The sequence below is a fragment of the Vulpes vulpes genome, chromosome 5, assembly GCF_048418805.1.
Source record: "Vulpes vulpes isolate BD-2025 chromosome 5, VulVul3, whole genome shotgun sequence".
NCBI lineage: Eukaryota > Metazoa > Chordata > Mammalia > Carnivora > Canidae > Vulpes > Vulpes vulpes.
In genome coordinates this window covers 138,590,413-138,603,773 of record NC_132784.1, presented here as the reverse complement: position 1 = coordinate 138,603,773, position 13,361 = coordinate 138,590,413, and the positions used below count along the sequence as shown (strand labels likewise).

The following is a 13,361-nucleotide window of genomic DNA, read 5'->3' as shown; positions in this document are numbered from 1 at the left end:
AGCCAAAGCCTTTACTTCCAGAAGCTCCCCAGGGCTTGGAGATGTGTAGCTCCGGAGCTCCGAGGCGGAGTCTGACGGTCGCGCAGGTCGGAATCCACGGCGTCTTTTCACAGGTGTGTTACAGGACTCCCCCAGGCTTGCCGCGAGAACATGCCAGAGGGCACAAGCCTGCTCTCGAAGCCTCTAGAAGTCCCCTCCCAGGGGAGCGACCCCGATGCACCGGGCCCCGCGGCACCTTCTCTCCCCACTGAACCAGACCCTCGGGGAGCGAGGCCAGGGTGCAGCTGCGCGGCGTCATCCCGAGGTTCCTCTCGCAGCCCGGTCTCACAGCAGGACGCGGACTTAGCGCCGGGTAGGTCCCACGTCCACATCTCCGCGGGGAAAGATCTCAGCCGTCTCAGAAACAGCGTCGTCCTATTGTAGGTAAAATTGAAAATAGGGCAGTAACAGAATACCAACACCACTTCACTGTCTGCAGGAAATAAAAAATAATGCAAGTCCCTTCCCTCTAATCAAAATAAATATGTCAAGAAGTGCGTCCTTCGGCCCACTGAGGATCGTCGGGGAGAAGGGCCCGGGGCTCTCCTCACGACACTCGCCCTGGCTCCCGACAGAAAGGCCAGCATTGTCAGGATTGGGTTGGAATTATAGGAAGGTGCAAGAACGACCGGTTCCCCGTATGGTGGCTTCTAGAAAACCATCTGTCGGGGATCCCCAGGGGGCTCAGCGGTGGAGCGTCCGACTATGGCCCAGGGCGTGACCCCGGGGTCCCGGGATCGAGTCCCACATCGGGCTCCCTGCATGGAGCCTGCTTCTCCCTCTGCCTGAGTCTCTGCCTCTCTCTCTCTGAGTCTCTCATGAATAAATAAATAAAATCTTAAAAAAAAAAAAAAAAAAAGAAGACCATCTGCCTGGAAGCCCTGCCTGGTCCCTTCTTCCTCCTGCTGGGAAAGAGGTCGCTGTGTCTGCAGATGAGGAGCAGCACACTTTCTGCTCACACTCGGATGCTTGGGTGCAAACACACTACACTTACACACTCAAGCACACTCAGTCGGGGGGATAATCCCTAGTGGGACTCAGGTGGGCAAGAGGAAACGGACCTTTCCCACCCCTGGCCCCTGCAGGCCATCTGCTCCCTGAGCAGGTCACTACTGTATAGAGAAGCCTCCTCTGCGCCAGGGTGTGTGCGGAGGACGGGCTATGCGGACACAGCTGAGCTTGTGCACCGTAGCTGTGTCCCACGAGAAACCACCGCCGTCCCTCCCAGCCGGGAAGCAAGTGGGACCAGCCAGGTGAAGGCGAGAGGGCAGCGGCTGCGTCTCCCCTGGGGGCCGAGGCAGACGTGTGGCTTCAGGGGGTGGCCTGAGCCTCGGGCGACACATGGACCCTCGGGTGGACGCCCCCGATCTCATCAGCCTCGACTGCCCCGGCGAAGTCGGTGCTCACGACCAGTCACCGGGGCCAGCCCATCCAGCACACCTTCCGCCACGCTGGAAACGCTCTGCACGCCCATCTGGTGGCCCCTACACGGAGCACTTAACTTGTGGCCAATGACACCTGGAACTGAGTTTTTCATTTAATTTTTTAATTAAAATTCAAATAGGGGTGTGTGTGTGTGCCTGGTGGCATCGTCTCAGTTGGATGCGCCCAGCCTCCCAGCGGGCCTCCGGGCCTCCCCGCACCGGGCTCCAGCTCTCGCAGACGCCCCGGCACGTGCGCGCCTCAGTATGTAGTTACGGGGTGGGGGGTGGGGGTGTTATTTTCTGAGAGAATTTGTCATGCTCTTATTTCAGATAACAAAACTCTGTGACCCAAATGACACTGCAGGCGTTTGCAATAGAAACCCGGGGGGGGGGGGAGGTGGGGGCTGGTTCTATCGCACACTAACGCATCATTCGCACACTAATGCGTCATTTGGGGAGATTTGCCTGGAAGGCGCATGTGACCAGGGGGCAGCAAGGAGACTCAGCTGGACGATCCGTCTCCACGGCTTCTGCCGCCAGGGCGCGGGGGTCACCTGCACGGCTCTCTCCGTTTTGCCCTCTGGGATCAAACACAACCCGCGTCGTCTTCTCCGCGCCAACTCCCTAGAAGTGGCCACTTGTAACAAGAACTCACCTTGTTGCTCCAACAACCAGCACCAATCTCCTGTGAAGAGACTCCAAGTTGAAAGGAGAAAAATGACAGCGGAAACATAAAACAGCAGCGGGCACTCTGGGAAGAACCCCGCAGGGGAGTCCGTCCAACCTGCAGCCAAAACTCACTTTAAAACCTGATGGGATCCCTGGGTGGCGCAGAGGTTTGGCGCCTGCCTTTGGCCCAGGGCGTGATCCTGGAGATCCAGGATCGAATCCCACATCGGGCTCCCGGTGCATGGAGCCTGCTTCTCCCTCCACCTGTGTCTCTGCCTCTCTCTCTCTCTCTGTGACTATCATAAATAAATAAATAAAAAATTAAAAAAAAAAATAAAACCTGAGCCATCAGGTTGCAAGAGCTCAAAGCAGAGATGCGGGAGTCCAAGGAATGGACAAGGAAGGGGGATGGCTCTGACGGGAAGTGGGGGGAGACGCATGGACTTCGGGGGTGAGGACTCCACGCGGGCAGCGCAAGGAGGGTGGGCCTGTGGGAACACCCTCGGGGACACACCTAGGGTCGGGACACGGTGGGGCCCAAAGGGAACCCGGTTTAAAAGGTCTGAGAAAAGCAAAGGGGTTGGCGTGCAGGTCAAGCGGATCCAACGCACTCAGGTGTCTTTGGAAAGCGTCCTGCGGTAACGCGACGAAAGTCCTCGTCGATGTAATCTGGGAAACAGTTCCAGACATCAAAGGAACCTTTGACGCACCGCGGGTCGCAAGTGCACACGCACCGTGGGCGGGCGGTGACCCCTCCGTACATACCGACCCCTTCCCGCTGTTCTGGGAAAGGCTCTAGGGCTGCCCCGGGCCCCGCGGCCTGGAGTCCCCGCTGCACCACGGGCTCCCGCGCTGGGGGGTCCCGGCCACCCTCTGGGGCAGCCCCCCGGCCGTCACCGGCCTCGCCAGGGCCCGGGATGCCTCCCTGTGCCACACACCACGGGCGATTCGGGTGTTCCCTGCCCCGCTTGCTGGTGTAGAACCCGCAGTATGAGACGCGGGGACACCGCGCTTCCCGGCCCGGCCCCGAAGCTGTAGGGCAGTTCACGTCTGATGTTTAACAGGCTCACGATGTCATAAAAATCCTTCCTGCAACTTTATTCCTCACGCGAAATATGCTTGATTTCTTAAGACATTTTTTTAAACAATGTGTTACCTGAGAGCGAGGGGAGTGTGCAGGCACGATCGCGCGGGCATGCGGGGGCCCGAGGTGGGGGTAGCAGGTCTGTAACACCCCACGCGCTGCACGTTTCCTTCCCCACTAAGTCCAGCTGCTACGTGGGGTTTTCCTTTTAAGAAAAGAAAATCACGGGCAGAGAGAGAAAAGGTCAGCAGGCTCTACAACGACCCCGAGCTGGCCCGTTTACATCCATGTCATTCAAATACAAAAATAAATGTCGAACATCCTCCCCCCACCCCCGGTTGGCCGGGCTCGGGCACCGTCCTCGGGGCACCGGCCCTCTCGGGTGGAATTCCCGGCCACGAGGCTGGGGGCTTCCCTGCTCCACCTGGCGTGTCACCGCGGCCAGGGTACGAGAGACTGTGTCAAACCAGCGACACGAGGACCGAGGCAGACGCCGTCATTCTCCTTTTAAATAAAATGCACGTTTATAAACACAAAACGCGGCGGACACCAGCTTTCTCACGGGGAGGGCGTGGGGTCGCAGCTCACCAGGTCCAGGCAGAAAGAAGGAACAAAAGAAATGGTGCATTTGGTTTACGGTGAGGAGAACAGCGTCTGAGGTGCTGAGCGCGGCCAGGCAGGTGCGCCCGGGCCTGCCGCCAGGTGTGCCAGGGCCTGCCAACGGCCGGGTGGGGGGGGTGGTTAGTGCACCTCCGTGGCTGCACCACACACTGGCTACAAAAGGCAGAAAATGCAACAGAGCATTTATGGTGAAAAACGTCCCGCTGTAAGTTTTGCATTTGTGTACGTGGCCCTTGGATGGCGAGTCCGGAGCGGGGCCTGCAACCTAGACCAGGGTTTCCCGACCCAGAGCTCCCCACAGCGCATCGGTGTCCCAGGCCTTCCCGGGCGTCCCACACTGGGTGCACGCTGCAGGGTGGGGCTGGGGGCGGGGGCAGAGTCAGGCACCCGGCGGCTGGCACCCGAGCCGAGCACCCGTCCTGCGTGGTGACTGAGCCGGGGCCTGTCAGGGAGACCTTCGGTTTTGCAGGGACCATAAGTCACCCCACAGCCACAGCCCCTCTCATGCCTGGTGACTCTGCTTAGGGGCTGGGGGGAGGGGAGGCCGGGTGGTGGGGTGGGGAAGGCTGGGGCTGGAGGGAGGCCTGACCGGGGGCGACGAGGCCAAGGGGTTGGGGGGGCCCAGGAGGGGAAGGGGAGGGGGGCAGGGGAGGCCAGGGGGGACACCGCGGCCCGAGTGCCTCAGCCCCGGGAGGGGAAGTAGGCCCGTGTTGAGCGGACTCAAGAGCCACACGTGCCATGAGTCCCCCGCGCACCATCAGCCGAGGGGCGGCAGGACGGAGGTCCCGGGGGGCGGGGGGGAGGGGGACCCTTAAATGCCAGGCTGCAGATGTGCCCTTTTCAAGGCTACGTCTTTGTCACCATGGAAACCGCAGCGCGGGCAGCCAGGCAGCTGCAATTTCCCCCTTAGATCCTTTTCCGCCCCAGGCACAGGGGTGGGGGTGGGCACAGCCAGGGAAGGGCCTGAGCTACCGTGGGGTGGGGTGCAGGTGAGGGTGGAGGTGTGAGGGTGGAGGTGGGGGGGCAGGTGAGGGTGCACCTGAGGGTGGAGGTGGGGGGGCAGGTGAGGGTGCGGGTGAGGGTGGAGGTGGGAGGGCAGGTGAAGGTACAGGTGAGGGTGGAGGTGGGAGGGCAGGTGAAGGTGCAGGTGAGGGTGCACCTGAGGGTGGAGGTGGGGGGGCAGGTGAGGGTGCAGGTGAGGGTGGAGGTGGGGAGGCAGGCAGGGGAGGGTGCAGGTGAGGGTGCAGGGACGCAGCTCCGGGCGGCCCAGCCTGCCACGCTGGGGGCCAGCGGGCTCTCCAGGGCACCGGGCCTCCAGGACTGGGCCACGAGCTTGGGTGACCAGCTAGGGCGCCCCCGCACGCGGCCTCCGTGGCAGACAAGCGCCTGACCGCGGCCGCAACCTGCCCGTGCCCACCACGCGGGCACCGCTTACTTTGCTCTCAAAAAAATGAAAAGCTGTTGCAGGATGCGGGGCGGGGAGGGCCCGGGCGGCCTGTTGCCCCGTTACCTGCTCTGCGTGGGCGCCCCCTCCCGAGCCGCCTGCCCACCCCGCCCCTGGGCACCAAGAGCCGCACGCCCCCTGCCTGCCCCGCCCCTGCGCCCCAGCGCACAGAGATCCCACGCCCTCCCCCCGCCCCGCCCCTGCGCCCAAGGCACTGAGAGCCGCACGCCCCCCGCCCCCCCCTGCACCGCAGCGCATGGAGACCGCCACGCCCCCCTGCACCCCAGCGCACGGAAACCCTCCCCCCGCCCCGCCCCTGCGCCCCAGCGCACGGAGACCCCACGCCCTCCCCCCGCCCCCGCCCCGCCCCTGCACCCCAGCACACGGAGACCCCCCCCACCCCTGCGCCCCAGCGCACGGAGACCCCCCCCCGCCCTTGCGCCCCAGTGCACGGAGACCCCACGCCCTCCCCCCGCCCCCGCCCCGCCCCTGCACCCCAGCGCAGGGAGACCCCACGCCCTCCCCCCGCCCCCGCCCCACCCCTGCACCCCAGCTCACGGAGACCCCCCCCCGCCCCTGCACCCCAGCTCACGGAGACCCCCCCCCGCCCCTGCGCCCCAGCGCACGGAGACCCCACGCCCTCCCCCCGCCCCAACCCTGCACCCCAGCGCACGGAGACCCCCCCGCCCCTGTGCACGGAGACCCCACGCTCTCCCCCCGCCCCAACCCTGCACCCCAGCGCACGGAGACCCCCCCGCGCCTGTGCACGGAGACCCCACGCTCTCCCCCCGCCCCAACCCTGCACCCCAGCGCACGGAGACCCCCCCCGCCCCTGCACCCCAGCGCACGGAGACCCCACGCCCTCCCCCCGCCCCAACCCTGCACCCCAGCGCACGGAGACCCCCCCGCCCCTGTGCACAGAGACCCCACGCCCTCCCCCCGCCCCAACCCGGCACCCCAGCGCACGGAGACCCCCCCGCCCCTGTGCACGGAGACCCCACGCCCTCCCCCCGCCCCAACCCTGCACCCCAGCGCACGGAGACCCCCCCGCCCCTGTGCACAGAGACCCCACGCCCTCCCCCCGCCCCAACCCTGCACCCCAGCGCACGGAGACCCCCCCGCCCCTGTGCACGGAGACCCCACGCCCTCCCCCCGCCCCAACCCGGCACCCCAGCGCACGGAGACCCCACGCCCTCCCCCCGCCCCAACCCTGCACCCCAGCGCACGGAGACCCCCCCGCCCCTGTGCACAGAGACCCCACGCCCTCCCCCCGCCCCAACCCTGCACCCCAGCGCACGGAGACCCCCCCGCCCCTGTGCACGGAGACCCCACGCCCTCCCCCCGCCCCAACCCTGCGCCCCAGCGCACGGAGACCCCCCGCCCCTGCGCACGGAGACCCCACGCCCTCCCCGCGCCCCAACCCTGCGCCCCAGCGCACGGAGACCCCCCGCCCCTGCGCCCAGCGCCCCGAGAGCTGCAGGACCGCCTGGGGGGCCGCGGCCCGCGCCGGAAACAAAGGAGACGTGCAAAAAGGGATCGCTACAAAAAAGTAAACATATCAGTTTTAATCGTCAAGGTTATTCCAGGGAAGAGTTCGTTTCCAATCCCTCGTCTCCGGCTCTCGGCCCTCGCGGCCCGGCCAAGGCGACCGTGGTCGTCGCGGGTTTGCGGGTTCGCCTCCCGGCGGGGGGGGGGGGGGGTGCGGCGGGGCGGGGCGGGGCGGCGAGTCCCTGGAGGGCGGCGGGAGGGACCCCGGCCGGGCACCCCGCGCCCCCGGCCCGCGCCCGCCCCTCCCGCTCCAGTGTCAGCTTCCTCCGGCGGCGGCCCGGCCCGTGGGTCATAAGGCCACGCGGATGCAGTGGTGCTTGAGCTTGCAGGGCAGGACTCCCTTGTTGAGCTGGTAGAAGTCAACGAGCTGGATCAGGTCCGAGAATTTGGTGTTGCCGTCGTCGAGGCTGAAGAACATCTGCCCGTCGTCCTCGCACTGGAGGGACACAGGACACGCCCCGTTAGCGGCCCCGGAGCCGCGGGCGCGGGGCGCGAACCGGGGCCTTCGCCGTCTCCAGCGCAGCGCGGGGCTCAGGGGCTCCGGCAGCTCCAGGGAGCAGGTGCCTGTGGCCTAGCTCCGAGCCGACCCGGGACCGCGGGGCCGCCCATCCCCGCCCATCCCCGCCCCGGGGGCCGCCCAGCCCCCGCGGGCCTGCAGCTCCCGCGCCAGCTCCGCTGCCCGGACTCCCAGGAGGCGGGGGCCACGAGGGCGAGAGCCCGTCAGAGGCGTCGGGTGGTGGCGGGCAGCTCAGGCGGGCAAGAAGCTCGGCCCTGGGGGGCAGCCCCCAGGTCTGCGCCCAGGGCGCCCCTCCCCAGCCCCCTGCCGACCGCCTCCCCTCCCCTCTGCGCCGGGCGGGGCGGCCGTGGGGGCACCAGGAACGCTCCCCGGGCACCTGCAGCTCCCAGCCGGCCCCTGCGGGGCTCCGGGGACCCCGACCTGCTGGGCACCAGTGGAACCAGGCAGCACCCTGTTCAACACCACGGAACCGGGGATCCCTGGGTGGCGCAGCGGTTTGGCGCCTGCCTTTGGCCCAGGGCGCGATCCTGGAGACCCAGGATCGAATCCCACATCGGGCTCCCGGTGCATGGAGCCTGCTTCTCCCTCTGCCTGTGTCTCTGCCTCTCTCTCTCTCTGTGTGACTATCATAAATAAATAAAAATAATAATAAAAAAAAAAACACCACCACGGAACCGGGCACGGCCTCCTCCGAGCCTTCCACACGGGACCCGTGCCCACGTGTGCCCCGAGGGCCAGCCCACCGGGGAACGCCACAGGGCCACCACCGCCCTTGGGACCTGGGAGCTTGGTCTGTGGGCCGTGGGCTCTGACCTGCTCCCGAGCCGCAGGGGTGCAGGCAGCAGACGCCGGGGCCCACCCGACCCTGGGATCCACCAGGATCCAAGCCCTGCAACCCTGGGCCTGGAGGGTCACCCGTGCGCCGCTGGGACACGAAAGGTGCCGACCCACCTAGGCGGTCCTGAGGTTTTCAGAAACATTCGAAGGAAAATCTGTTTCCTGATCCAGGGACCAAGTGGAAGAAGCAATGCAACTCGACTTTGGGGACCTCAGGGCTGCACAACTGTCCTTCCACCACTTTCTTGGGGCACCAGGGACCCGCCAGCAGAAATCAGACCCCTCGGATTCCAGGAGCCAACCTCCCGCCCAGCAGGAATCCTGTCTTCCTGACTATGCGTGCCCCACGTGCACCCCCCACCCTGCTCCCCCTTGGCATAGGCCCCCCCGGACGTGCATCCCCTGACCCCACTCCCCCCTGACGTGCGCCCCTGATGTGCACCCCTTGACCCTGCTCCCTCGGCATGGGCACCTCCCTCGGCTAGACGTGCACCCACCCCCTACCCACCCCCCGTGGGCCCTTCCTCCTGCTGGACATGTGCCCCCCCCACCTGTGCTCCCCTCCACCTGCACCCCCCCGCCCCCCCCCGCCAAAGCGTGGCCCAGCTCAAATGCAGGCGGCCCCAGGCTGGCCACCGCTTCCACTGACTTCCAGGGAAAACAGCAAAGGGCATCCCGAGGTCAAAGTAGCAGCCTCCCCAGGGGCTCCTGGAAGCTTCTCCTCCAGTGTCGCCTGCCACTCAGCCCCCCACCCCCCCTCGGTGGTCCTCTTAGTTTCTGACTTGGAAACCGCGTTCAGACAAACCCAGAAAACAGCAACAAGACTCAGTGAGACGTCACCCATACTTACAGGTAAAATCTGGAAATTTTTAATTTTCTGATGATGACACAGCGTGAGCACAAATGCCTTTGGATTGCTCTGGCTGTCTCGGAGGAGGAAAAGCCTGGAGACGGGAAAAAAATCAGCTGATGGCACATTTTTAAAATCCTGACCTGATATGTACATTTGCATACCTGCCCCCACATACCTGCACACTCATGCACCCACACACGCATGCACACCCACGTGCACATGTGTGCACACACCTGTACACAACATGTGCACACACCTGTACACACTCAGGTGCACACACACTTGCACACAGCCACGTGCACACACACCCACTGGCACATCTCCCCGTCCCTGCAGTAAGAGGCTCGTGGCCACGACGCTTCAGGACATGTTAGCAAGCGTGTGGCCCGCACCCTGGTTTCTGAGGGCTGCTCTCCAAGGAAGGACACGCCAGAGCCAGAACAGTGTGAGCCACAAGGTGAGGACATCCACCGTGTGCAGGGTCGTGCCCCAGGAGGCAGCATCGGCCTAAGTGCTGGTGCTGAGAGACCATGACCCGGAGGCTGGAACAGGGAACCGAGTGTGCGTGGTGTGCGGTCACACACAGGCCGCGAGCTGGCTCAGGGAGGAGCGGGGCCCTTGGAGCAGGGGGGCAGCCAGACACACACTGGGGCGGATGGGCCACATGGGATGGCAGCCACTGCAGGTTACTGCCGGTCAAGGAGGACCGGTCCCTGCGCATGCACGTCAGCAGAGAGAACCGGCGAGAGGCAGCGTGTTCAGCTGCACACGGTCACCGCCCGAATAGCTGTGCATCACGAGGGCGGGGGGGCGGTGACTGCCCGTGGGACAAACTGCCAGCACCAAGCACTCAAGGTGCCAGGGACCAGCTACCCGCCCAGCCGTGCCCCGGGTCATCCATGTCCCCTCCACACACTCCGACCTTGCTGGACCCCGAGCACCCAGGCACGCTCAGTAGCGACCAGCCTGTCGCTGTGACAAACGTCCACGAAGGACAGAGGCTCAGGAGACGCGCCCACAGCCACGTACTTATAATTAAGAAGCTGTTTTTTTTTCCACGAAGTATGCAATCAGAGCCACTGGCACCACCAGCGTAGGCACGTGCATTAGATGTGAGAACCACATGGATGTGCGCGTCCTCATTTTTTAGAGCAAGAGAGAGCAAGAGAGCATGAGAGTAAGAGAGTGAGAATGAGAGCGAGCGAGAGTGAGAGAGCGAGAGCGAGAGCGAGAGTGCACGTGTGCGACAGTGAGGGCACAAGCTGGGGCAGAGGGAGAACAGACCCCACGGAGCAGGGAGCCTGACGTGGACCTGACCCCAGGACCCCGGGACCACGACCCGAGCCCCCGGGCGCCCCCGAGGCCTCAACCTTTGGGGAGAGGCCGGCCTCCCCGATGGCAGATGAGGAGGGGCCCGCGGGGCCGGAGGCTGCGGCCCATGGCGTCTGGGCACCGCCAGCACAGGCAGCGACAGCCTCAAGCGTCCTTGTGGCAGCCTGGAAACGCCGAGCTCGGACCGGGGCCGCGCGGCTGCTCGGGGGCCCTCGAGGCGGCAGGGGCAGCGCTGCCCCGGTGCTTCCGACGGGGCCCGACGGGCAGAGACGCCCCCGTCTAACCCGAGAGCCGCGGGAGGAGGAACGGCCCTGGGGACCCGGCCTCCTGTCGCGGGGACCCTGGGGTGGCGGGAGCCCCCGGAGGCGGCCCTGCCCCACTGCTCTCGCCTCAGAACCAGGGGAGGGTTTCCTGTCGTTTAACGGGAAGCGTCGCGCCGGGTGGAAAACACGCCAGATCCACTTATGAGAATCCAAAGCAGAGCGGGACACAGGAACCCCAGTGACCCTGTCTCAGCTGTTAGAACCGCGAGAGGAAACGCTTTAAACTTGGTGCCTGGACACGACCCGCTGGGACGAGCCCTCAGGATCCCGCAAGGAAACGAGTCGAACGGACTCAGCGGAGGGACCTCGGCACGGGGGCCTCCCAGAAGCGACAAGGAGCCGAGCGGACGTGCTCACGGACGAGGACGTCCTCGGGAAGGTTTCCAGAGCGAGAGGAGACGGAGGGGGTACAGAGCGAACACCGTGGACTCCCCGGCCGGCGGCAGCAACGGGACCCTGGGAACCCTCTGCCCACGCGCGACCCCGTCCCCGTCCCCGGGGTCCAGGCAGCGCTCCCCACCAGAAGGAACGAGGCCCCGAAGAGAAACGTCCACCTGGAACCCAACACCGTTCCTGTCGGGCCCAAGAACTCAGGAGCCAACCTGGGAAAGTCCCGGGGGCCAAAGACCTCTCGCACGAGCACCGAAAACAGGAAGTTTTGACCGAAACACATCGAGTCTTAAGAGCATGAGACGGTGCTTTAAACAAGGAGCAGCTCCTCCGAGCGGCTGGAAGCTGCTAGAAGGCCGCTCTGAACGCCGACGCCCGTAGGAGCTGGATAGTCCGTGTGGCCGGCGGCTCGCCGACTCCCTCAGCAGCCCCCACGTGCGAGCAACACGGGGACGCGGAGGGGAACGCCAGGGCCCGTCCCCCTTCAAGCCAACTCGTGTGATGGACTTTTTTTTTTTTTTGCAGCAATTAGGGAAATTTGAACCCAGACCGGGCTTCAGAGGATACTACGGCATTCCTGCTTGTCCCGGGAAGAGCGACAATGATTTCGTGGTCGAGTCCACAGACAAGAGCATGTTTTAGAGACGCGCCAGCTGCGTTTAGTGGTGAACGTTCAGAATGTCTGGGATTTACTTTAAAATATTCCAGAAGGAGAAGCAGGGAGGAGGGAGGAGCCCTTAATATGGGAAGGGACAGAGAAAACCTAAAATTAGCAAACTGTCCCAACCAGACAAGGATCACACGGCGGTGGCTCACTACCCTCCTGCCTCGTGGGTAAAATTCTGGATCTCCGTAGTTCAGCTTTTAACAGATGGGGGCAGGAAAAGCAGAGTCGCCGCCGGTGGGCAGCGGCGCGAGAGGACACGGTGACAGCCACTCAGTCGCACGCGTCACGTGTCTGCATCCACAGCCCCGGGAGCAGGACCACGGGGGGAGCATCAGCCGATGGGATACGGGCCCCGAGATATGTGCCCCGGGGTTGGCGGCTCTCAGTCCTGGGACCCCGGACACGGCCCCGGGTGAGCGTCCCAGGCTGGCCATGGGCACACCTGTCCAGTCGCCCCGTCTCCGTGGCCAACAGCCACCGCATCCGCTGGACACGGGAGCAAAGCCGACCTGCCCGCGGCCGAGCCAGCCCCGGGGGGGACTCACTCACTCTGCGGCCAGACGCCACCAAGGTTTGGGGTCGTCCCTCCTAGGAAAAGCCGCCTGATGAAAAGTAACGGGCTTGGTGCTGCGTCCGTCTGGATTCAACACAGCGGCCGCGGCTGGCGCCATAAGGGGTACGGACAGGACGGGCGCGGTCCCCGCCGGACCACTCGCCAGCTGAGCCCCCTCGCTCCACGGTGACCCGGAGCCACATTGTCCTCTTTACATCGAGGCTCTGACGACGCCCCCCCCCCGGGTCCCCAAGAAGCCAGAGCACGTGTCCGGCGCGACACAAGGCAGCAGGTGCCACTCTCCGGGCGGCGCGTCCTTACCCGTCCACCAGGCCCTGCTGCTTGATGATGCGGTGCGACTCCTCCCTGGAGATCCTGCCGTGAAACCAGTGCTGCGTCCTGTGGATCACTGCGGGAGGGAACGGAGGAGGGAAGGGCTGGGCGGCCCCCGGCCACACCTCCGGGCACACCGGGCACTGGGCCCAGGGGGTCTGGGGAAGCTTGGGAGCAGGTGCAACCCGGGTCACCTGCTCGCGTGGAAAGGACGGGGCCGGCTGCTGCACTTACCTGTACTCAGGGTGGACGGGTGCAGGGGACTTTGGCTGCCTAGGATGTTCATCCGGGTGCTTCGTTTCTGCGGAGGAGATGCCTGTGTGAGTGCTGGGGACGCCCGCCAGGGATGCCCGCCTGGCACGGGGGTCCCGGGCCCTTGGCCATGAAGCCACCTGAGCCCTGCCCGTGTGACCAGAGTTGTGAGTACAGCAGAGGCCCGGGCATCTGGACCATCCCGGGGCTGCAGCCAGGTGCCGGCTCCTCGCGGGGGGTACCCTGCCCGGCAATCCCAGCTGAGCACTCGGGGAAGGCAAGTGCTCTCCCACGGGGAGCCTGAGCCCGGTCCCGGTCCTGGGCTGCGGTGTGGACACCTTGCATGGGAGTCAGTGGGGGCCGTGGGTGCTGGACATGGGTGCGGGGACGTGGGTGCTAGATGTGGGCGCAGGGACGTGGGTGCTGGACATGGGTGCAGGGATGTGGGTGCTGGACGTGGGTGCTGAGGACGCTG

The 13,361-nt window shown here is 65.3% G+C and overlaps 1 protein-coding gene across 8 annotated transcripts in view; it reads right to left on the bottom strand.

Annotated features, from left to right (window-relative positions):
- Window positions 1-6,817: 6,817 nt before the first annotated feature.
- The window catches only part of GRB10 (growth factor receptor bound protein 10), a 153,506-nt gene continuing 146,962 nt past the window's right edge, over window positions 6,818-13,361 (bottom strand). For all 8 annotated transcript variants that reach the window (XM_072760100.1, XM_072760104.1, XM_072760102.1 and 5 more), the window contains 4 exons: window positions 12,869-12,935; window positions 12,623-12,710; window positions 9,034-9,127; window positions 6,818-7,265 (listed from right to left, as the gene is read on the bottom strand). In XM_072760100.1, coding sequence (XP_072616201.1) covers window positions 7,119-7,265; window positions 9,034-9,127; window positions 12,623-12,710; window positions 12,869-12,935 — 396 coding nt within the window. In that variant the 3' untranslated portion in view covers window positions 6,818-7,118. The remainder of the gene's footprint in view (window positions 7,266-9,033; window positions 9,128-12,622; window positions 12,711-12,868; window positions 12,936-13,361) is intronic.